Source organism: Dipteris shenzhenensis, chromosome 25 (genome assembly GCF_047967505.1).
Source record: "Dipteris shenzhenensis isolate YYH24624 ecotype China chromosome 25, Dip_SZ_1.0, whole genome shotgun sequence".
Taxonomy (NCBI): domain Eukaryota; kingdom Viridiplantae; phylum Streptophyta; class Polypodiopsida; order Gleicheniales; family Dipteridaceae; genus Dipteris; species Dipteris shenzhenensis.
The window spans coordinates 34,995,250-35,020,931 of record NC_141620.1 but is presented as its reverse complement, the minus strand read 5'-3'; the positions used below and the strand labels follow the sequence as shown (position 1 = coordinate 35,020,931).

The following is a 25,682-nucleotide window of genomic DNA, read 5'->3' as shown; positions in this document are numbered from 1 at the left end:
CCTTGCTGCTCACCAGGTGGTTTGCAAATCACCATGCTGCTATTAAGGTTGACCTACAACAATCGGTTTTTCTGTTGGCCCCTACTCTAGAGGAGGAGGCCCCGAGGAGCAATCGGGATTTCCCATAAAGAAAGGAAACCAGCCACACGCGAACCAGGCAAAGTGTCACTGATCTAACAAGGGCCTTCAAGTGAACAGGTGTTGGGACCAGGTCGAAGTCGAGGTCGAGTCGAGACTATTCCGTGAGTGGAATCTACTTGGGTGCTATTTCACCATGTGTGACCGAAGGGGTTTGTGTTGACCACGTAAGAAGATGTATACGTGCTTCTCCATTCATCACCGGAATCGAGGGAGTATCCAATTTGATTTTTTGAAACGAGCTTGAAACGAGCTTAAAATTTGCAAAGTATCTCCTCCTCCTTGCATCTTCTGAATCTCTGTTGGATCCGACCTTCACGTCGCATTTGAATTCCCGTATGTTTTTTGATCCAATTCCGCTTGATTCCGGCCTCGCGATCTATTTATGGAGTCGTAAGAATGAATGAATGACGGAATTTGGTTTCAATCCTGCCGCGTTTTTCTAGTTTACGGCGGAAAAAATGGCACTCGGAAGTGACCTTTAAAGATTTGCATGCTGCGTGGGAGACCGTGCGAGGAGCGGCGCGGGCAAACGGGGATGGAGAGACAGAAAGCGAGAGAGCGAGCGAGCGAGCGACCGGGAGAGCGAGAGACGTGTTCTTGTTTTTAGCTTTACGAAAGGAATCGTTTCTGTTTACGTTTTGTGCCGGGTCAATTTCAGAATCTCGTCCTACAAGAACGCATTGCTAGACAATTACGTCCGCTCCTACTGTTCCCCGCTCTACCCTTGGCAGTGTAATTGCAGGTACAATTTCCTTCTACACGGGCATGATGCATACGAAGAAATTGCTTATGTTAATCGTTTCTGTAAGATTGAGTGATTATGTTTAGTTTCGCCCTTAATGGCGAGCGCGGGTGACTGGTTCCGTAGGTGAGAGTACCAATGTTTCGTCAGCCGTTTTCAAAGCCATGTGGAGGTACGGACATAATAGGTGCTTGGTTACCGCACGATTCTTTTTGGAGATGTTTAAATTGATTTTGCTGGATACTGCAGTTATCAGATCTCTCACACAACCCTTGATTCTTTACTGCCGCCAGGAATCTCAAACTTCGTTACAAACAGTTACTTGTGTGTGTTATTTTCAAACCGTAATTAGAGGCTAGAGTTTTAAATGGGTACTGAGTGGCTCGTGTGATTGAAAGTTTCGTAGGTGGGAATTTTTTTCTGAGAGTTATAGAAGACACGCTTCCAGTTAGTTGCTGCTTCATTTTTCTTAAATGCTGTAAGCAAGTTGCCAGGCTGTCTTGGACAGAGAAACCTAGACTAATAGTTGCCAGCTAGCTAAAGTGTTCATGTACTAACCAGAAGGCTATCTGTGGAACACCCTGGACCTTAGAGAGCAGCCTGACTGATTCACCACCCGACCATGTGTGTGTTTGTGAAGCCCACTACATAGTACGCACTCCACGAGTTAACTGACCTTGGATATGGGTAACCCGTAGTCACCTCGAGGTGTCCTTTTACTAAAGTACTCCCGGGCTCACCTCAAGGTCCTAACTTAAGCAAACTCAATAAAAGATCGCTTTTAATGCTACATCCCCTCTACCGGTGATTAGGGTGACGGCCTTCCAAGTGAAGTTATTACGGCCACCCAGGATCAGTGAGCCATGGGTTAAACCTATGGCTAGAAGTTAGCATAGACTATTCATCTAACGTCTTCTGAACCAGAGGTGCGTCCACCTAGCTTCATGGTTTAAGTGACCTTGCATGGGCAATCCTTGCTTGAGGGTGCTTGCCCCTCGAGGGTTCTTTTACTAAGGTACCCCCTCAATAACAGCTATTGCTCACCCCAAGGGCCTAACTTAACATTCCTATGCTAACTTACAGCCATAGGTTTAACCCATGAGTAATTTTTTATCAACAAGGCAGATGCATTTTGTACCATCTGATAGATCATGTTGAGTCTCTAATGGACATCAACATTGTCATATCACATCGCATCACGCCATTTCGTCTCCTCTCTTTGTCTCTCTCCCCCTCCCCTCCCTTTTCCCTCTCTTTCTTTTTAGGATTTGCCATTAATTTCAATCTTCTTATTTTATTTGGTGAGCCCTGGGTACGCTCAAAGGTTCGGACAGCAGATGGCTTCTTATGCCTGGTTATTAATGAAATTAGGACTGTTTTGTTCATCAAATATTTCTTCCTAGTGTGCTTTAGTTTTAAACTCTGTGTGTGTGTGTGTGTGTGTGTGTGTGGAAGAGAGAGAGAGAGAGAGAGAGAGAGAGAGAGATTATTAGAAGTCTTGAAAGACTGAAGGGTCTATGAGACTGAAAAAAGCCTGATACAATGAGCTGAAAAAGTGGAGCCTCTAATCATCACCCACGCACATCTAATACATGAGAGAAATCTTGACCCGTAGCCAGGGTGGAAGCTCAAGAGGGGCCCAGCGATGAATGAGGCCATGATGACAGGAAACCTGTGAGAGAGCGCTGATAGTGGTTCGGGTGTGTGACTTGCTGTCATCTCCTAGCAGCGGCCCTACATCTTACAAGAGCCAGTGGAACTGTGGTCGGCCTTGCTCCTGATCTTGTGAACATGGAGCGAAGATCTCCAAGCATGATATGTGCATCAACCCTTTTTCAAGCCTGTTGTGTCATTGGCTCTGGATCTTGGCCTTGCCAACTACCCGTGATTTGCTGGTCTGTATGATCTGGCTGGAAAAACTCCCTGATCATACTCTGGGTACGATCTCATGGATGAAGGCAGCAAGGCATCTTTGATCTGGGTAAGAGAGGAAGCTGGAGAGGGGTCCGGAACTATTTCTGAGGAGGTGGATCTAGGTATATCTTGGTGGATCAATGAAGCCCTCCAGGTATATCCTAGTGGATGAATGAAGCCCTCCTTTGAAATCCATAAACAGTGGTACTGAAAGCTTGTTGGGTGCCAAGTTCCAACCAGGTCTTGGATTTGTGTAGTTGTAGGAGTTCCTCTTGAATGACCTGGTTGACCTCGTGACACGTGAGCGGGACTGAAAGAGCCTCCCCAAACGCTCAAACCACCTACCTGTATGCGCATACCAACATCTCCTATCACCCTCAACTGCTAAGGTAATGGAGGAAGATAGGCCAGCCACCGTAGTTTGTATCGTCCCTGACTTCGCAAAGGTATTCGATGACTTGAAATGCCGCATATTAAGCTGCATTGGGGATGCACCGAACTCAGCCTGAACAATTTGATGGGGGACCAATGACTTGTTGCTTCGGATCATTTGTGACAAAGAGAGAATCTGGAGTGGCTCTACCCAAGCCCAATTTGCCTCTGATAAATCAGTCCCCCAACAAGGGCTGCCATACATACCTGTCGGGTGGGCCGTGGACCAAGGAATCAAAAGGAAGAGACTTGGTCCGGGGATCGTGGAAGTGGGAGTGGAAGCACTGCCACTCTAGTCGAGCAAGTGCAGCATATAAACTGCTCAGTCGGGCCTGCATCATCGGTCGGAGGAGATCTTGCAACCCGAGCAGATTGTGTATCACATAGAAAAGAATGGTCCTGAGGCAAGGTCACTTGCAAGTACCTTGTAAAGTTCAAGAATTATTCGGCATTGGACGCCAAGTGGGTGGATGAAGATTTTTCTTAGAGTATCCACAGATTTTGCAATTGTATAAAGAGGCTTTTTAGTTGAGGACAACTGGTTTGAAGCTGAGGGGATGTCACAGAATCGTACTTATCCCAAGAAACATTTTATTTTGACTTCGGTCCAAGAGAGTTGACTTAGAGAAACTTTCCATTTCATTATTTATTGTTGTTTATGTGCATAGTGGGGACGCTCACAAAGGACTAGTATTAGTCCAGAGTACAAAAATACATCCGTTGGTTAACAAATTAATTGGTGAAGTGTGTTTGATTTGTTTGTTTGTGACAAGAGTGCTAAATGCACCCACATAAGGGGCACCCACATTTTAAGGGGAAAAGCACACTTAAGTGGGCGTTTTAGTTGAGGACAACTGGTTCTAAGGCGAGGGGATGTCACAGAATCGTACTTATCCCAAGAAACATTTTATTTTGACTCCGGTCCAAGAGACTTGACTTAGAGAAACTTTCCATTTCATTATTTATTGTTGTTTATGTGCATAATGGGGACGCTCACAAAGGACTAGTATTAGTCCAGAGTACAAAAATACATCCGTTGGCTAACAAATTAATTGGTGAAGTGTGTTTGATTTGTTTGTTTGTGACAAGAGTGCTAAATGCACCCACATAAGGGGCACCCACATTTTAAGGGGAAAAGCACACTTAAGTGGGCGACCAGCATTAAAGAAGGGCTCAAAAGAGGAAAAGCGGCTACAACAAATTCGGGCACCCAGTTTTAGGGAAAAGCTTGTGCTTTCCAATTCAGCTAGCCTACATTGGCTAAGATCCCTAGCTTTTTGTGGGGAAAGCCAAAAACATGGCTGGCCTCTTAGGCTATAATTTCAGAGCCTTCATGCTCTTTGTACAATTTGACTTGTTCTTGTCTTCTTACTACCATGCGAGCTAATTTTGTATCAAGTTTTCACTGTAATAAAATCCTTCGGGGGCCAGCCCTTATTTCTGGCCCTAGTGTGTGTGCACTCTTCTCCCCCCCTCTCCTTCCTGATTTCAAGTACTATTCTAGTAGAATGGTTGCTACCCTTCACTCGCTTGAGTTCCTAGCACGCAGTATTGATCACGGATTTGTAATTTGATGTGTCTAGAGCTCTTGCATTTTGATGAAGATCTAGCAGTTTGCAAGTTGGCTGAGTTACACCCATGGGTAGCTCGCTTGCAGAATGTCAAGTTTGGCACTACAGCTGATTGGTTGCAATAGTATGTCTCAGTCTTTTAAATAAGGGTGGGTGATATAATGTACTCTTGGGACATGATGTATCTTCAGTACAATTAGGGTAGTCTTAAGATTGAGACACCTAAGATACTTATGCCTATATGAGTGTGAGCCTCGGCATTTGGGCATTCTTGGGAGTGGGGCCCCTTGAGAACACAATGGTTACTCTTCATAAACCCCATACAGCATGTGCGAGCAAGCACGTATAAAAAATACACCTATTCTTGATTTTCTACATTTTCTCATGTAATTGATTAAGTTGCTATGTTATAAATCCCCTTGTGTATGTAAATGGCATGTAAGTCCCCCTTTAAAAAAAATACCCCTTTGTGCACTAACATGCTACGTTAGATGTTTATGAGTGATCCCTCCGAGCCTGAGAATACACGGAGGCCTATAAATCCCTAATGATACTAGTGAAATCTTTCGAGAGTGTAGAATGGTGAAGACCAAAAACTTCTTAAAAATGATTGGCGGCGATGCACTAGCCTACAACATGTGTGTCTATCTCTGTGTACTAACATCTTGTGGTGTTGCATGTAACTCGAGGATGAAGGATTGTGTAGGAATCCGTAGATTAGCTTTGGCTAACCTATAAGGGGTGTTTCAGTACCTGCAAGCCGAGTCTTGTAGAAAGGTTTTCCTAAAACCTTCATCACCCAACTCTCGAATTGAGCATATGTTGTTCGCTGAGGCCACTATGTCCTTGACATCATCCTTGTGTAGGCAAGATGGTCAATGCATAGTGATCAGAGTAACCTACGTGATCTCCTAGCACACATTAAATTCACTCTCATAGGCTAGGGAGCTTCCTCTACCTCAAATTGCAAAGCATGACCTTCCTCTTTGAGTAAGGTAACTATCCCCCTAGTGAACACTCACTTTTTGTTCCTTGCGAGATAATGTTGGTTGTGCACGTTGGAATCTCGTAGGCTGCCAAGCATCACTCTAAGTTGTGCTGGATCGAGTCTTGAACACCTGTGATGCAGTAGTGGCAGATAATGTTTCTCCCCATCGTGCTCAAGCTATGGGTTAATGTTATGCCACCAGAAGAAGTAAGACCCCTCTTGTTTTGGTAATTGGACCACAGTTGTGTCAATCTAGAGAGGAGGGTTGATTGGGATTTGGGACATGTTGCACTTGCCAATGTGGGCAGTGTAGGAAAAGAAAGGGAATCTGTGTGAACTTTTATATTTGCTTTGTCTACAACCGCTCTGTAAGTTTCATTGCACCTCGTGAAGAGGATTTCAATAGCCAGAGTCGCCACTATACTTGGTCTTTGAGGCTGGCTAGGAGTGGGCCGATATCCATATACTTCTAGTGTGGTCCCACATCCAAGGTCCCATTGCACCTCTAGAAGAGGATTCCCATAGCTAAAGTTGTGACTATACCTGGTCTTTGAGGTGGGCTAAGAGTGCATGGATAGCCCTAGACTTCTTGTGTGGTCCAACCACTCTGTCCTCTACCATGGTAGCATATTAAGAAAGAGGTCATTCTGAATTGTCCCTTAGTTGGATGGTGGACTTGTGTTGAAGCCCCCAATACTAAAGAAAACAGGGAGTGTTGCCACTGGGTGCGGTAGTAGCATTGAAGTGTGAGGGGGACTCTTGTCCGGGAGAACTTTCCTGGTCAGTGCCCTGGTGGATCCTCATCTGCATGGCTAGTCCCTTTCACAAGCCTTGGGAATGAGTGGCTCTTGCTTCATCTCTGCATCCACTCTAGGCTGGACTGAGTGAGACCCACTCGAAGGTGCCTCCCAAAGCCTCATCGAGGTCTTAATCATTGGTGAACCCTTCCTAGTAAGGGGGCCCTCGGAAGAATTCATCTGTGTGAGGGCTGTTCCTAAGGAGTCCACGCTGCAAGAGAAGCTTCCAAGGCTTAGACCTTAGGGTGAGGCCTCCTACAATCAACTTGCCAAATAGGAGTCAGTTTTGCGTCTTCAAGTTTCTGTCTGATGTGCTATCTGACTTAGAAAAGATTGTTTGAGGCCATAGAACAGCTGTTTCTGCTGATCTGATTTCTTAAAGCCAGGTAGTCAGTATGTGCATAATTATTGGCCCATCGAGAAGAGAACTCATTGACCTCAAATGCCTCCTACAACAATTCAACAATCATTAGGTTAGAAGACCAAAAGGCCATCAAAACAGAATTTCAGGCATGCTATTCGACGGAAGAATATGATCGCAATGTATAATCCTGTGTCTTGTAGCTACGCGTGCGAGTCGTACACGAAAAGCATGTTCTCTCTCTCGGTGGAGATCATCGGCTTCTTGGGAAAATACCTGAAGCTGCATCCAGCGGACTTTGCTGCAGTGAATGAAGATACGCTGATGGCACTTCGTTGCAACCATTATCCAGTTTCTCCCGAGCCAGATAAAAGCTTTGGGTTTGGTGCTCACAGAGACACAACGATGCTGTCTATTATATACGAATGCGACAGATATACAAAGAAGGAAAGTGGCTGGCAGTCAAGCCTCAACCAGATTCCTTGATCGTATTCGGTGGTCTGTTGTTTCAAGCAATTCAAAGCTCTTGGTTGCTTTTGCGATAGCATTGTCTTGGTCTATGCCTTCCTCTCTTCCAATGTTGATCGATCTTTCAATTTTGCCATGGTTGGTGTGAGAGGTGGAAGCGTCTTCAGCAGTGGGCTGCTCATCAGGTAGCAAGCCAATTTATGATTTGTCCGCATCTTTCAACGTAGACGGTGTTATCCTTCCATTGATTTTTGGACTGCTATGTCCTCACCAAAAAGAAACTATTTCTGCGCATATAACTGTGCAGCCCTCTCTTGTCCAATCGCATTCACATTAGTCATACTGATTATTGTGGTCAATGATGAGATACAAATGCCAGATCACAGCACATCATGCCAATAGCAGAACAACTTTGCAGCCTATCACCCCTCGAATTTGCACTTGTTTTCTATAAAAAGGTATAATTTATGAACCTTGACACTAAACTCTGCAGAATATCCCCAGGTCATAGTTGCAATGAAACGCGTTTTTTATTTTCTGAAACCTTTTCAAACGTTTGGAAATACAAAACACATTTTTTTGGCTGCGGTTTTTCGGGCAAAAGGCCCTAAGGTCAATTTTTGGCCCTATTTTTAATCAAAACAGTCAAAGGAGCCGTCGCCATCACGCTTTGTTGGAAAACGCCTTCCCGGGCTCACTTCTAAGTGTATGAACATATTAGATTGCTAAAATGTTTTCTACTATGTTCCTTAGTGTTCTATGAAATCATGCATTTTAGATTCCAGGAATGTGTACTTACATAGTAGGCATATAATTTTTGGTAAAACAGGCGCTTGGGGAAAATTTTGAATCGAAACACGTTTCCAAACGTCTGGCAACTATGATCCCCTGAGGCTTAGGGTAACACCCTCTCAAGCTTTGATTGTGGTCCATGACTGGATAGGCTTGCGTTTCACCCTGGTGTAAGATGGTGGATGCAAAATAGGTAATATGGGTGGATGCTTTGGATCTGAATTGCAGCTATCTATGATACCACACATTAATAGAGTTGAACGAAAGTGAGAATTAATAAATATTGAATTGGGCAAGAGAAGCTGAAGTTGTCTTTTTTTGATGAAAATGAGTTTTGGATGTGCATCTAGAGAATTATCTGCTGGTTTTGGTAGATAGTTATATATCATTTTATGGCAGTCAATAATGATGAATTGAGGCCTTTTTCCTGTTATGCTACTTAGTGTGCTAGGCAATGATTTCAAGAGTCTAGAAAAAAGTTTAGGTGATCTAGTCCACGATTTTCAGTATTTTTCTCCACCAAGTTATTCATAAACGTCTGCAAATATGCCGATTAGGTTGCAGTTGTAATAAGCAGTGCATAATCTTGTGCAGAAGGCATGACCTGGTCATAATAGCACTTTTGATTTAAAACGTCTACTATTTAAATGATGATCTGGATATTGAACTATGGAGTGTATGATTATGGAATGCACCTGCCGGTTTATGGAGTTTTAGCTAGAGGCCCGGGGGCCAAAGGCAAGTCCCGCATGCCTAGGCCCGTTAGGTTCCTGGTATCTTCTCCGCTTTCTGAGTTTTGACGGGCCCTGGTATTTTCTCCGCTCTCTAACAGAGAAAAGGAACTTAAAATCCAACCATACAAATTGGCAAAACCGGAAAGGTGCCAATCGTGGCCATCTTCTCTGCTCTTTGAGTTTCATTTGGTTCAGACGGTCCACACTTGAGGTGGCGCCGAATAAATAAGGTGGGGGGAAAGAGTTCTCCATGAGATGTTTGGTGGGTGTAAGTGCCTACACAGAAAAGCCGGCTCTCAAAACAAAACAGAATATGGCTAGGGATGATGCAGGTACCATGATAATCATCTTGCACATCTGCTTGATATAAGATTTTCATTTATTGACACGTGTGTATGTAGTATTGCCTAGACTGCATGGAGGCCAGACTACTCTCTGCATGTGCCTCTGGTAGCAAGCAGAGACAATAATACTTCAATAAACATGTATGCCATGGTGCACGGTCTGTGTTGGGTTCAAATGCCATGTTATTTTTGAAATTTCAGGTGGCTTTTAAAGATGGTGGGCACAATTACGGGACCTAATGTTGCCTGGTGGGCAAAATTACAGGATCTAATATTTTGTTAATGTGTTGATTTACGTGTGCTTATATAACTATTATGTGCAATGATCTAAGTTTCCATATCAGCAGCTCTCCATAGTGTCAAAAGTAGATATAGGACATAATCAGAGAACATTTCTTACTGATGATTCATCTGATTTGGACTTTTATTATTTGCTATGTATGTTTTGACAGATGCTGTTTTGTTCAGTTTGCCACCTCAACGTCCAAAATCTTTTATGGCGCCATTTACACAGCACGCTGTGGTTGCGGATGCATCAACCACAATCAAAATTGATTCGGGTCTCACAGGGTTCCCTGTTGGTCGCCCCAGGTGCAATGAAATCGGGGCGGTCTATGGTGGTTTGGATAGATCTGTTGCTTGCTGTGGAGAGAGGAAGTTTCACTTGACAAGAACAGGCTGGCATAATTCATGGTTTATGGCTTCGAAAAACTTGTTGGATTCACAACAACTTGGGATGTTTATATACCCTCTCAAGTCTATTGTCTTTGTCAAGCATGGAGAGAAAAAATCTCGACAAGCAGTCCGGTCTATGTATGGTTCTGGCTCTACAGGGAGGGATGGCATGAGTGGTGACACAAAAGTCCAGCAGATGTTAGTAGACATGGTAAAGATACAAGTGGGAAAGGCACGCATGACAGAACTTGTTGACGAAAGGTCACAGCATCTGCGCAACATTGCTGACGAGGCTGCTTTTGAGTTTGATAGGATTGCTTTCCGAACTATGAAAGGTTTAGATGCCTCTGGAAGTCGTGTAAGTTCTCTCAATCTTTTTTTGTAATGTGCCCTGTATATCTCTGTGTAAGGATTTTTACTTTTGGATTTCAGTCATACACAGTCGTTTATTCGCATGAACAATGAACTGCATGCACAGCCAGCATAAATGGCTTCTGGTGCTGTCTTTTGTATTTTTCCTCAGGGTACATAGGCTGCTATACAGTTAAAGTGGTTTTAACAGACTTCTTTGAAACTAGGCAGCACAAATGAAAGACAAAAAGAATATCTTCAGGGCAAGCAGCCCTTTTACTCTAGGGCGTCTCAATCCATCCAGAACTAGTACTGCCAGCCAAGGAGCTTCTCAATAGTTCAGACCTGCAGTCTCCACTAAAGATTCATTGAAAAACATACCTACCAAGGCTCATCAGCAGTTGTGGCTTCGAACTGGTAGACATTTCTCTATAAAGAACCGTTATGATCTTCCAGAGTGAGTACTTTCTCATGAAGGGGAAACTGCCATATTTGACATCAGTGAGTAGTCCTCTGCCTTAGAGAGTTGGATATTTAGGCGGGCTCCATGACAGATCTCCTGCCTAAGAGAATTTTATTTTACGCCATCTCCATCACAAACCCAAAGTTAAAAAAAAGTTTTCTCAATGGTCGAAAGCCTGAATGGCAGGAATGGGCAATGAGTTCAAATAACAGGCTTTCTGACCATCGTTGAGACTTCAAGGTAAAGGTGATCAAGATTTTGTGTTGCGTAACAAGCCACTTGTTGGAGGGTATCAAATGCAAATAGCATGTGCTAAACGGCAAGCATGCAATAAAAGGGACAAAATAGGCGTTGACAACATTCTTGAGCTTAAATCACTCAAACTGAGTGAGAACTGATTTGCAGTCTTCTCAGTAATCAAATCCTCAATAGGATCCTATTGAAATAAACACGCCAAGCTCAATTTCACAGCATCTCCATGAGTGCAAGATAGGGGATCGTTCTGAGCAATGTTGAACATGAATGCTGGTGTCTAAAAGAAGAAAGCAGTGGGGAGAAGACAGGAGGTGGATCAGTGGTATATGTGAAGTTGTGATACTTAAAAAACATATAATCTGGTCCGTATGAAGGGAAAATTTCCCATTTCTTGCTTTATTCAGAGAAATGGAAAATATTTTAGTCCTATCCTGTTGACTAATCCATTGCAGATATAGTTTCTCCCACATCCCGTCTACTGCCATGCAGCAATGGTGACGAGACATGTCTCTCCTCATGTCCTAGCCAGGGTCCAATGGGAAGGCCATGCACCCACTACTAGAACACATAGGAGATTCCTTAACTCATTAGGCTCTGCATTAGTAGGGAGCCCTTCCCAGCGAGGGGGGACCTCCATGAAGATGCCACCAACGCTCAACAAGTCTGCATCAGTAGGGAGCCCTTCCCAGTGAGGGGGGCCTGAAGATAGATCCCCCCTTGGTCAGTAGCTACAACACCAGAAGCAGCTGACGATTGTATGGGCTGCTGATGATCAGCAGTCACCTGGCAGTCAACCAGGACACACGGCAGTTGGCCAGATACAGGGCTAGTCAGTCTGCTTAGGTTCCAGCCTATATAAGGAGGCTTATTCCTCCTATTTGGATAATCAGACTTGAACCAGGGTTTCCTTCTCAACACCTGCCTTTGGTGCAGCAACAACAGGGCATGCCTCTCCTCCACTACAGTTATATCTAATCCTTCACTACAGTTATATCTAATCATTTACTACAGCTGTAATCATCCTTTTGGCTCAGTAATACACTTAAGTACTCTCTTCAGAGGAGCTATTGCAGCTCAATCCCGCCTCAGTTCCAACACACACGCACCCCCACAGCAATAGCATGTGTTTTGTGTGTGGTTTTCACAGTTCTATCTCTATTTCAGTCAGCCGTTAGTAGGAGAGAAAGTTATACTTTTCCCTATTACAAAGGATTGGGTGCACTCACATATCAGCTAACCATGGTGAGTCTGGTTGCTGCTCCTAAGCCTCTCAATGGAAGCAAGGTCACGTTGAAGTGCCCGTTCTAGTTCTTGGAGGGTGTACCAATGCTTGAGCTTGAGTTCCTGTTAGAAAAATGTATGGGCACTTAGGACCATATAATTCGTAGGTTCAGATTAGCATTGAGCCGGAATCAAACCGTAAGAAGGGTGTCCTTTAAGGTCCAAGTCTATAAGGTATTGTTTCTTACATCCTCCTCCTAGGAGAGTCCTCACACCTCTTGGGTGAGACTTTGTTGGGCTGTTTGAAACATAGAATCATTGGGGGAGGGGGGGGAGTCTTTTGATTGGGCATCATCATGTCTCCCAAGATGCATGTGCGTTCTCCTCCCTGCTGCAAAGACGAATCTCCAATATAATCTCTGTAATTGCAGGTTGTGGCAGCCCTGAAGTTTAAGGAAAAACTGAGACTACCTTGTAATTTATGAACTCCGGCACTTGCCTAGGGTTCCTGCCTTTGATAGACAAGGTGAACTACTCCGGAGTCCTAGGGGCCTCTCTTTGAAGCTTGTCCTTAGCAAACTCAAGCTTGTTGAAGTGGCCTCCAGTCACTCTATGGTCCTAGTGTTGGTGCCAAAAAAGCTCTCTATTTTGCAAGCCTGGGCATAAACATTTAGGATCCCATTCTAGAGGGGAAGCTAGTGTACTTCCATTAGTTAAATACCACTGAAAAACAACCTTTGAAAAAACTTAAAGGGAGGCTAGAGTGCCCTTGCTCAGAAACCAGACACAAGGACATTGATTGGCCCCAAACACTTTGGCGCCCCTTTCGGTGCTCTAGCCGGCTCAGAAACCAGACACAAGGACACTGATTGGCCTTAAACACTTTGGCGCCCCTTTCGGTGTTTATTTAATTCTTTTGGCAATGGAAAAAAGTGCTTTTACATCAAGGGCTCACCCTTGCGCTCTGCTTCGCTAGGAGTCCACTGTCCAAGCCAAGTCCTGGTGAGATGCAATCTATTTGTTCAGAACACCGCATAGCTCGACACATGGCATCTCTGCATTGCTTTGCACAACACAGTCTCTGGCCTACGCTGCCTGATCATTTATTATCACACAGCTTTTTGCTGCAGCTTTGTCACCTGTCACTAGGCATGCACCCATGCAGATCATTAAAATTGAAGGTTGGCTTGGAGAGACCACCGCACTGGTTCTTATCGTAATAATTAGACGCAATCTATCATTCTGAACAGCGCCGCAGCGCAGTCTCTGGCCTTGACCACGTGTCATCATGCAGCCTTTTGCTGCTTCTTTGTCCACAATCCATGCAAATCATAGGTTGGCTTAGAGAGACCACCGCACTAGTTTTTGGCGTAATAATGAGACATAATCTATCATTCTGAGCATCGCCTCAGCGTAATCTTTGGCATGATCACTTGTCATCGCCAAGAATTCAAGCTTGTCTTGGAGAGACCACCGCGCTAGTTCTTGGAGTTATAGCTCCATTACCTATTTTTACGTATTACAGGAGGAGATCTATGAAAGCCACCGCACTGGTTCTTGGAGTTATATATTTGTGTACCAAGGAAAATGTATTCCGTTGTGCAACCAAGCAAAATGCAATTGACGATACGGCCCTTGAGGGGTCCCCTTTAGGGACAAGGGCCATATCTACGTGCATTATACAATATCTAGGATGCCACTAGACAGAAATGGCATGTCGATATGGCCCTTGGTCCTAAAGGGAACCCCTCAAGGGCCATATCGTCAATTGCATTTTCTGAAAATTTAATTGTATTTTTCTAGTTGTATCTCCATGCAACCACAACGGTGGAGTCGTTGGAGTTATTTTAGCGCCATTTTGGCCATAAACAAAGAAAATTATAGTCCTTATTTCTTGGTATTTAGTCCTTGTTGCAGTAAATATAAATGATGGCAAAAGTACAATTTATCGAGTGAAAATTGAGCAAAAGATATTACAATGTACATTTACGTCCGATAATAGGTTATATAAAAATTATAAACTTATACTGAGCAAAAATTGAACAGAGGATCTTACATTTATAAAAACCCGGCAATTGCTGAGAGCCTTAAATAAAAGATTATAGGTAGCGGCCATAACCATTCAAATACAAATATAACTGATACACAAAGTAGGAGACCCCATGGACACTAAGAACTACCACACCCTCATGATTGGCCTCACACTGGCCAAGATTTATGGATTGGTACTAGAGAGGGAGATCAACAATCATATAGAGGCACGGGGACAACGGGCACTAGGGCAGGCAAGATTCAAGAGGCAACAATCTACACTACATCACATCTTCACTCTGAGGGCTATCATTGAGGAGGCAAGGTCCAGACACCAGAAAGTCTACACATGCTTCGTAAACATTTGGAAGGCCTTTGACACAGTCCCACGTTCCCACATGATCAGGAGACTACAGGAGATGCTGATCTGGGGGTGATGAGCCTATATGAGCCAGTCAGAGGCAGAGTTCGTGCCCCAGGTGGTCTATCGGATTGGATTGAGAGCACGATCAGGGTGAAGCAGGGTTGCCCCCTCTCATTGACTCTCTTCAGACTTTACATCGATGAGATTACATCCTTCATCAACCGCCTAGGAGGTGAGGGATCAAAATTGGCCGACCTCATGATACAAATACTGCTATACGTTGATGACATAGTCCTTCAATCGTCTTTTGTGGAAGGGCTATAGAGACATCTGGAGGCCCTAGAGGTGTTTTGCAGAGAGAGAGAGACTTGACAGTCAACCGTGGGAAGACCAAGGTTATGGTCTTCAACACGTCATGGGCAATGCTCTTTCGACTCAGTTTCATGAGCCAGTGGAGATAGTACAGTCTTATACGTATTGGGAGCAGTCTTCACAGGACCCCTCTTCACGATGACCCATGCGGCCTAGGCGCGACTCACACGGGGGCAGAGTGCTTTGGCTTGACTAGAGCGGCAGTGCTTCTAGGCACACTTCCAGAATCCACCGACAAAGGGCTGGCTTTTTTGATACGCTAGTGCGGCTGGCTGCCATGTATGCAATGCCCTTATAGGGATGCGATCTCCCAAAGGCAAAGTGGAGGAAATTTGAGCGGCTACAGGTGATCATGGGGTCTAGGATGATTCGGTGTAAGCCCTCAGTCCCACATGAGATATTAGAGGCAGAGTTCGCCATGACACCCCTCCAGGTTGATGCCATCTTTCAGACAGTGAATCTCATCCATAGAGTTTGGGACTTACCTCACTGGAGACTTCCGAGGATGGCCTTGGAGTCATCCAAACGACTAGCAGAGGGCAGGGTAGACACATGGTATGCACATATATCCACCTGGCTTACCATAAGCCAAGCATGGTATCCATATGGACAGACTTGCTCCCTTTCAATACAGCATGGACGCCTCTTGAGTCGTTCCCACGAGATGAGATCAACCGTATCATACGGTTAGATCTCCTCTAGCTCCACACATCTTGGACTTGGGGAGGGGATCAAGAGTTCCTAGCAAGATCCAGTTCTATCGCGACCACTTTGTGAGAGTGTCGGAGGAGGGATCCCATCATCAGACCCCAGTCCTTGAGGACAGAGGAGTCTCACATGCTCTGAGGATTGCCATTGGACAGGTGCAAATTTCGTCCCATCAGCTGAGGATTGAGGCAGGGAAAGCTGTAAGTATCCCCAGAGAGCAAAGGATTTGCATGCTATGGACACTGGGGCGGTTGAGATAGAGGAGCATGTTCTATGTATTTTCCCAGCCTACTATGAGATACGAGGATGCTACCACTGTCTCTACGTGGAGGGAGTGGCTTTGGTCCACTCACACGACTGATCCATTTCCATGACTAGGTCTGTAGTGGGCTCTATTTGATGGAGATGCGCCAACACAAGGAGACACCACCGCAACGAATCAAAGAGCAGGAGGAGGCAGCTAAACCACAGGACATGGAGGATGACTGGGCACAACGACGGCGATTTGTGAGTCCTAGCTCTGAGATCGAATTGATTCAGCTTGTGCTTGACTGGTTATGGTTATGCTTTTGCTAGCATAGATTAGTACTCAGCAAGGGCCCTAGCGCGCTCTTTGCTCCAACCCTCTGAGGCTTGTATGAGTCTACTTTTTTTGCACACTTTGTCCCATAGGCCCGCGACGCCTCCGGTGGACGTTAATACATCTTTCTTTCTTTCTTTCTCCTTCTCAGTGTGGTGTGTGTGTGAGACGTGCTCTCTCTCTCTCTCTCTCTCTCTCTCTCTCTCTCTTCCGTTAATTTCCGCTGCACTTCTCACATAGTATCAGAGCCACGGTTGGCTTGAGACCCGAGGAGCGGAGGGAGTGTTGAGCCATTACACAGAGAGAAGGATTAGGGTGCTGTTTGGTGGTGTCTTTGAGGAGGAGCGTGTGCGAGGAGTGGACTGTTTGGGTGACCAGCATATACACCTTGAGATATCCCATCAAAATATTAGGTAGATTCTGAAAGTTTTGTTTCCATTATAGCTTGACTCTACTGTTCCTCAAAGAAATACGGCACTAGTTTTGACCCTGGAGCAAGGAGGACCTCTGAAAGATGTGGCTGAAGGATCGTCTGGTCGAGAGGCTAAGAAGCAAAGATGTCAAGGTCCTCATATCATGCAGGGGGTGCTTCCTTCTATTGCTCCCCTTAATTCTTCCCATGCAGTCACGGCATCAACAGGGATGCCTGTGAGTTTGCTGAGCAGTGGGTTGTCATCAACGCAACTCAATGTGGTGCCCCCACTTCCTCCACTGGTGATTTTCGAGCATGTAACCGTTTCGGTGGCGCCTCTGCCGATGGTGTTCTCGAGGGACGGATAGCGAAGCATGAAGGTACATTGGGCTGTCAGCCCCTTCATCCTCTTCTCCAGCCCTCTCCTTTCTTCAACCTTCTGCCCCCATCTATCCCATCCACCTTCTCTTTCAGTTCAGCTCTCTCCTTGACATGGCGAGTCCGAGATGGCATTCTACATGCTAAAATGACTAAAAGAATAGCAAAAGAAATGATAGACAATGTTTATAGGTCTCTTGGTCTTCCTACTGCTCAAGTTTAATATTCCCTTAAATCGCTACTAAATTTTGTTCAAATTGGGTTTCTAACCTTTTTGTAAAAACCTCTTTTGAGTAGACCTAACATATTGTATTCCTTCAGGTACTCCGTCAATTTGATGAGGACGCAATTGCCATTGAGAAGGATTTAATGAGTGCTCGTGCTGAGCTAGAGGTATTCATTATTTCGATTTCCAAACAGCTTGAAGAAAAATGTTCTCTTTATGTAGTGATTGTGTGGGAGATAGTGCTTACATCTCACATCTACTTTATCCATTACCTCCTACATTTAGAGAGTCAATAACACATCTATTTGGGGAACATCTCATGCGTGACACATGCGTGCGTGCGTGCGTGTGTGTGTGTGAGAGAGTGTAGAGAGAGAGAGTGTAGAGAGAGAGAGAGAGAGAGAGAGAGAGAGAGAGAGTTTATTAAAGTCTTCGAAAGACCAATGGGTCTATGAGACTGTGAAAAATCCTGATACAAACAAACTGTGTGGGTGGAGCTACTGAATGAGTATCCACTCCAATGCAAAATGCAAGATGATAAGTGCTGAGTGCTACTAGTCATGTCAGAATGATGATCGTCTACACAACACTAACATCCTCATCATCAGAGCATCAAGGGGGATGAGGTAGTGAGGGCATAAAGTCAGATATAGATTGTTGGCAGCTGCCCATGGACGTGGTCCTATGTTGTCTCCTAGTTGTAGCTCTGCGTCTAACGAGGGCTACTGTGACCCTTGTCCATGGAGCCCCAACTCTGAATAGGGAAGGAATATCCCCAAGTGTAATCTATGCATCCATCCTCTGTTTGAGCTGTCGTGTCGTTGGCTTTGTCACGATCATGATGGGGCCTCGTGGTATGGGAGTCTGCATGGTCTAGCTGGAAGAAATCAGTGATCGAGCTCTAAGAAGAGTCTATCAACGAGGTCTGCTCCTATCTCCGTGATCGGAGTAGACGCTCGCGGTGTCTGACTGCCTCGTGGATGAAGGCGGCTAAGCATCTCTGGTCTGGAAAGGAGAGAAAGTGGGACAATATCCTAGAAATGTCTCTGAAGAGGCAATAGAAGCGTCCTGGAATCTCATAGTATACTGGGCATTTGAAAATGAAATGCTCCTCCGACTCAATCTCCCGTGTGTCACATAATGTGCATGCGCCTCCTGGGGCAAACTCTCAGCCCTATCACTCTCAATGCGAAGTCTTAAATCTACATTCTTTCTCAAGCATTTATATTACACAATAAGCAAATTTAGGTTACTTTCCCTATCACTATTTAAAACCATACACAAAGTCAAACTTGTTTGGACTAGTTACCCAAGGTAACCTATATTATGTCCCCCCTTCTTAAATAGAGATCCTCAGTGAGTGGGGTAGGTGGATTTGCGTATATCCTGGTGGGTCGATAAAACCCTCTGCTGTGATATGTAAACAAGCATTTTCAGCCTCAGCCTTGGTTTCTTTCTACCTCATTCTTCTGAGGTGGTTTAATTACATGCTTAGCATTTTGTATTTCCGCATAGAGCTTGCTCAAGCGAGTTTCTTTCTTACTTAATAGAAGTCTCTTTTTTGGAAAAAAAAGAAGAAAATATCAAGTGCTCAGAGCTAGAGTCCCACGTGCATGAACCAGCTCCACGTATCCAAGCTCCATGGTGGCTCTTTGATGAGATGGAAAGAGCTCATGTATCTCCATCTGTCAGGCTGTCTCCCGTGGTGGTGGAGGGCGTGGTCTCCTCGATCTCTGGATCCCATGGGCTATGTCAAGGGTGACGCCTCGCCTCACTCAATCTCCCCTGAGGAGAGTTAAAATAGGTCAAGCCACGATCGTGTGTGCTTTGGTCGCCTGTCGTATCGTGTACGGTCTATTAAAGTTTATGAGAGAGAGAGAGAGAGAGAGAGTTTATTAAAGTCTACAAAAGACCGATGGGTCTATGAGACTGATAGAAACCTGATACAATGAGCAGAAAGGGTGGAGCTACTAAATGAGCATCATCACCTGTGCTGAAAGAAAGAAAGAAATATTAACGTCCTCGGGAGGCCTCACGAGCCTATGGGACAAAAAACGTACCAGAAAGCTAAACACCAAACATCAGTAATAGACCGAGAGTCTCTTGGAAGTGTGTATAGCACTCACAAAGTTATTATAGGCTAACTATGGTCTACTACAAAAGATGAGAGAGAGAGAGAGAGAGAGAGAGAGAGAGAGAGAGAGAGAGAGATGCAACGTCTACAAGAGGCCAAAGTGGCCTTTGAGACCAAAATAAATACATTTGTAACTGATGAAGTCTCATCAGTGAAAGAGAAAAAGACAATATTGAAATCAATTGTCTTCTAACTAGGGGTAGAAATGAAATGAAGAGAAAAACTCTATAGATACAAACTATTTGAGATACTGCTCTCTTCCTCTCGTCCCAGTATATCAATCATGATGCTATGTAGGCCAGAAAGATCAGCACATGTTGGTAGACGCCTCCGATGTCGCGCAATGATGGCCCAAATCTATCCATGGAAAGGGTGCCTAGGGCGTGGCCCAGGTAGTCGGGGACGCCGTGCCTTATTGAAAGTGATCTTGCTTGAAGGGGGGGAGAGAGAGAGAGAGAGAGAGAGAGAGAGAGAGAGAGAGAGACGTCTGCAGAAGGCCTCGTGGGCCTATGGGACAAATTGCAAAATACACCAAAAGGCAAAAGAACTCATACAAGCCACAAAGGGTTGGAGCAAAGGGTGCGCTAAGACCCTTGCTGAGTACTATGCTGAAATAAAGAGCTCAATAGCTCAAGCAAAATCAAGTACAAGACATATCATGTGCTATCTGAAGTATGCTGAGAGCTGGAGCTAGAACTCAAAATCCGAAACCCGGCACTATGGTGGCTCATCTATGAGCGGTGAAAATGTCTTTTCTCCATTTGTCGGGTTGTCTGATGCTGTGGTGGTGTAGGGGGATGTGGTCTCCTCGATCTCTGAATGTGTTGAGCTATGTTAAGACTGATCCCTCGTCTCGGGCGGTCTCCTGAGGAAAGCTGTAATAGGTCTTACCTCAATAGATGGTGCTCTGGTCGCTCCCGTGTTGCAGGTGACCTTTGCAACCCTCTCTCAGTAATCCAGAGCACCCGCATATCGGCTAGCTCCTCCTCCTCCATCCCACTGTATCCTGGAGGTGACTCAAAAACATAGAAATTTGTGACTGGTCGCAGTGTCTGGTCAGCGTCAGTATCTTGTGGTCTGATCGCCTCATGCTGCTTTCTGATCTGTCATAGCAGGATGTCCCTGTGTTGGTGCATCTCAAGCAGATAAAGCCCAGTGCAAACCTCGTCATGGAAGTGGATCAATCGTGATAGTGGGCCGAAGCTACTCCCATCATGATAGAGACAGTGGTATCAACTTAGGGGGTGCATCCATACTGTACTGAAAGGGAGGGAGCCTGTCCATCTGAATTCAATGTCTGGCAAACCATGTGGATATACGTGCATACCATATGTTCGCCCCGCTCTGAGCTAATCTTCTTGATGACTCCGGGCCAGCCTCGGTAGTCTCCAATGGGGTAGGTCTCAAACTCTATGAATGAATGTCACCGTCTGGAAGATGGCATCAGTCTGTAGTGTGTCATGGCGAACTCTACGTGTACTATCTCATGAGGGACTGAGGGTTTGCTCCGAATCATCATAGATCCCATAGTCAACTGTAGCCACTAAAATCTCCTCTAGTCTACTATCTGTAGATCACAACCCTAGAAGGGTGCTGCATACATGGCAGTCGATCGCACTAGCGTATCGAAGAGCCAACACTTCATCAGTGGAGTCTTGAAAGTGTGCCTGGAAGCATTCTCTCTCCAATCGTGCCAAAGCACCCCACCCTTGTGTGAGTTGTGCATGGGCTGCTTGTGTCATAGTGAAAAGGGGTCCTGTGAAGACTGCTCCCAAATATGTGTAGGACTGCACTATCTCCATTGGCTCATTTCGATAGGTGAAACTGAGTCTACGAAGCATACGTGTGAGGTGTTGAAGACCATAACCTTGGTCTTCCCATCAGGTCTCTCTTTCTGCAAAACACCTCTAAGGCCTCCAAATGTCTCTGCAGCCCCTCCGTTGAGGATGAGATAAGGACTATGTCATCAGAAAGCCCAACAAGGGTCGGTGAGAGGAGGCAGCCCTGCTTCACTCTGATCATACTCTCGACCCAATCCGATGGACCACTTGGGGCACGACCTCTGCCTTTGACTATATAGGCTCATCACTCCCCATATCCGTGTCTCTGGAATCTATAGCTCCTGTAGTCTCCTGATCATGCGGGATCGTGGGACAGTGTCAAAAGCCTTCTGAAAGTCTACAAAGCATGTGCAAACCTTCTAGTGTCTAGATCTCGCCTCCTCAATGATAGCCCTCAGAGTGAAGATGTGATTCAGGGTAGAACGCTGTCTTCGAAATCTTGCTTGTCCTAGTGCCCGCTGCCCCTGATCCTTTGCTGAGCTCCCTCTCTAAAACTGATCCATAAATCTTGGCTAGAGTATGGCCAATCATGAGGGTACGGTAGTTCCCAGTCTTCATAGGGTCCTCGGCTTTGTGTATCGGCACAATAGTGATGGTGCTCCAAGCAAGTGGGAAGCCGTGACAACCCGGTTGAACATCTGTGCTAGGACCGGGGCAGGACCTTCTGTCCATGTGCAAAGTTTTAAGTCCGTAGGCCCTCATGGTCCTGTGCTCTTTGATTGTGTAATTGACAAAGTGTAGCTCATACGTTCTTTGTGGTGAAGAGGTGACAGGTGGTGGGCCTGGGCATAGAGGACATATCCAACGGTGTCTGCATTTGGGCATCATAGAGGGAACATGCATATGTGTGCCACACATCTGGTTCAGTGATGGGAATAGGTGGCTTCCCTTCCAATAGAAACCCCCGTCTAGTGGTTGGGTCTCCTCCTCGAAAAGATCTGACAATCTCATCCATCCTAGTTGTGAGGAAGGCCCGCCTCTTACGATGTGTCAATTGTCGGAAAATCTTATGTGCCTCAAGTGACGTCAGGTGACCCAAAGCCTGCTTCTGTGTGAGGTGGGCTCTTGCCTCTATGCACTCGTCGTCGAACCAAGGGTTTTGAGGCATCTTCCCATCTCGGATTCGCATGGATCGGGTTGTGGGAAAGGATCTGGGAGCAACGTCTTGTACTACTGAGACAAGGGTGTCGGAGGTGCTAGTGAGGTCTATATCATCTCCATATAGGACCGGGAGCTCCTTGGCTAGGTGACTCACGTACATTGGGTCAAGGGCACGGTTAAAGTGGATCTGAATGCCTATGGACGTGGGGGGCACTCTCCATGTGGCTAGCATGGTAGTAGAGATATGAAAGGCCAAGTATGAGTGGTCAACTCCGAGTGGGGGGAGGTATGATGAAGTTGCGTATCCATGAGACAAAGTCTAGTGGGCCTAGTAGATAGTCCATTGTACTAGACCCACCGCCATGCAGGAAGCAAGTGAGTCTTCCAGAGGATAGCCATCTAGGAAGACCATTATAGATGATTAGGTCGTGGATAGCTCCCTGCTCAAGCAGATGTCGTCCGTATCCTATCACCTGTGGGCCATCTGTAGAGTGCCTCAATATCCCGAGCTCAGATGCATCTAGCTCCGGGACTGTGGATCTCTGTCATATGTGAAGTCAAGCAGGCCTATTTGTCTATTTCCTGTCCATGCATTGACATCCCCTAGTAGGAGGATGTCTCCCTTTCTGGAGAACTCCGTGATGTCATCATGGATCGTCTCATATGGACTGTGTCCATCTGTAGTGACCTCTCATCATAGGATGACGTGTCTGGAGGGAAAGAGCACACCACAATGAAGATAGGTCGAGCATCTGGAAGCTGAATTCGTATACACGTGTCGTGCATGCTCCTCTCTCCAAACCACATATATGAGTGGTCTTAGGTGTGATTTGAAAAGGATAGCCACCCCCCGGGAGCCTCGTACTCCGCTATCTCTCCTCAATTCTCTCCTATGGGCTGACTCCCAAGCATATTTTGTCAATGTAGGCAGCCCTCTCTCAGGGCTCTCATGTATTTCAGTGTAGAAGATCAGGTCTCTTTCAGTGCACGTCTCTGAGAAGCCCCTAGGGTCGGACCAAAGAGTGCCATTGCAATTCCACACCGCTATCTTTAGCTTATTGTGTGCTCTCATCTCATGGGTTTGACACCGTCATGTGTTGTTCACTACACCTTCTTCCTTCTCTCCTCCTTCTGCCCTCTCTCGGATAATCACCTTACCGTCTCTGTAGGCTGCCCATTTCCCTCCTTGCCTTGTTGCCATACGCACCATCCCCTCCCTCCTTGCTCTTGCTGTAGGAGTGGGTGATCATCATCCAAAAAGATTTTGGTGCCCTTTAGTGGGCCCTCATATACATGAGGGTGGATCTATCATTTGCTGTCTGCAACTTAATTACCATGGCCCTTGTCAATGCATCTGCCTTACCCACTCTCCAAGCTGATTCACAGGTGAGGTTGATGCCCATCTTTTCAAATAAAGCCTTGGCATCTGACATGGGGGTATCTCCTACTGTTAGGCCTCTTACCAGTACATTCATAGCCTTGTTGTTACGCCTCTTTTCTTCCTCCAAAGTTTCAGAGCCGAGCTCTTTTTTGGGTGATGTTGTGCCTTTTTTCAGTACATCCTTCCATGCAAGCATATTTGCCTTCCCCTTCGTGATTTGCTGTGCGAACTCAGCATGTTTCCCCTGCATAGTGGCTTATAAGGCTGACATTTCCTTCTTGAGCTGCTCATTCTCAGATTTCAGCTCATCAATGAGTTTACATCCCTCTTCTAAGGTCCCCTTTGTGTCTTTGAACTGCTTCATTTGCCCTTTGATAAGGTTCAGTTCTTCTTGGATAGGTGGCTGAAGCTCCCCTTCCTCCCACCTGATACGCGAAAATCTGGTACGTTTCTGTTTTTCTCCAATCACGGGCATAGGCACATCGATTATCCTCCCCTCCCAGCCAACCTCGGTGGTTGCAAGCTCTCAGAAAAAATCAACTGTTACGTGAAAGCTCTTGCTTACAAAATTCCACCAAGCCCCAAAATTCCCTAGATGGATCTAGTATGCCACATGTCTTCATTCTAGGGTCCCTCCTTAATGCATCATTTACCCCTCTCTTGGGATATCATTGAAACCATTTGCCCCTAGGCACATTTAATGCATTTAGGTCCCTTTAGCCTTAGATCCACCTAGTCTAGTGCCATGTCACCCTCACCAAGGACCTTGATCTTAGGACCTTGACCTTGATTCCTTTTTTATCATTTACATGAAGCCCAAAGAAATATAATACAAACATTGATCCTTTAAAGGAAAATGTCAACTGACCCTTCCGAGGTCATGTTACCTCAACTTGAGCGTAACATTCCTTCCCTCTTCAAGCATCAACGTCCTCGATGATAAAGTCTGGGAACACTCTTCGTAATTGGTATACGGATTTCCAGGTAGCTTCTGATAGAGGTAGACCATGCCATGCAACCAACACCGTGGGTATCTTCCGATTGCGTACTTGCATTGTTCCTCGGTCCAGGATTCCTGTTGGTTTGTGTCTTGCATTATCCTCTATCTCCTGAAACAAAACAACACCCTTGATTAGTGAGTCACCTGTATGCAAAAATTTATGTAAACAAGAAACATGAAACACTGGGTGCACCTTACAACCCTGTGGCAATTCTAATTTATGGGCTACCTTGCCTATTCTTTTTAGAATTAACCATGGCCCACAATATCGAGGTGATAACTTAACACACTCTTTTGTAGTCAAAGACTTAAGAGTGCGAAGGAACTCTGAGAAAAACCTTTTCTCCTTCTTTAAATTCTCTAGCGGATCGGTTTTCATCCGCATACGCCTTAGCTCTATCCATAGCTTGGCGGATGTTAGCTCTTGCAAGTGCTAGCATCTCCTGTATCTGAACCACAAAGTTCGCAGCACTAGGCACTTTCTGAGGTACTCCAACTATAGTTGGATTCGCTAGTCTATAACCATAGTTCAGCTCAAAAGGACTGAACCCTGTAGAGGAATGTTTTCTATCATTGTAGGCAAATTCTAACAATGGCAACCACTTGTCCCATGTATGTTGCCTCAATGACACATATGCCCTAAGCATATCCTCTAAAATTTGGTTGATTCTTTCCGTCTGACCATCCGTTTCTGGATGATCCCCACTACTCATTCCCAACTCAGTCCTTAGTGTCTCAAACACTGCAGTTAAAAAATGACCGGTAAATTTGACATCCGTGTCTGATACTATGAATTTGGGTAATCCATGCAAACGAAATATATGTCTAATAAACAAATCCGCCACTTGCGGGGCACTAACAGACTCTCTAGTTGGAATGAAGTGAGCCATCTTGGTAAGACGATC

The 25,682-nt window shown here is 45.4% G+C and overlaps 1 protein-coding gene across 4 annotated transcripts in view; it reads left to right on the top strand.

Moving 5' to 3' along the window:
* Nucleotides 1–381: 381 nt before the first annotated feature.
* LOC147885800 (uncharacterized) overlaps nt 382–25,682 on the top strand; it is a 48,758-nt gene continuing 23,457 nt past the window's right edge. The window contains exons 1-4 of one of the 4 annotated variants that reach the window (XM_087396584.1): nt 382–474; nt 800–883; nt 9,753–10,317; nt 17,416–17,487. In XM_087396584.1, coding sequence (XP_087252710.1) covers nt 9,781–10,317; nt 17,416–17,487 — 609 coding nt within the window. In that variant the 5' untranslated portion in view covers nt 382–474; nt 800–883; nt 9,753–9,780. Of the gene's footprint in view, nt 475–799; nt 1,056–9,736; nt 10,318–17,415; nt 17,488–25,682 lie in introns of all 4 variants that reach the window. The other 3 variants (XM_087396585.1, XM_087396583.1, XM_087396586.1) reach the window with 3 other exon arrangements.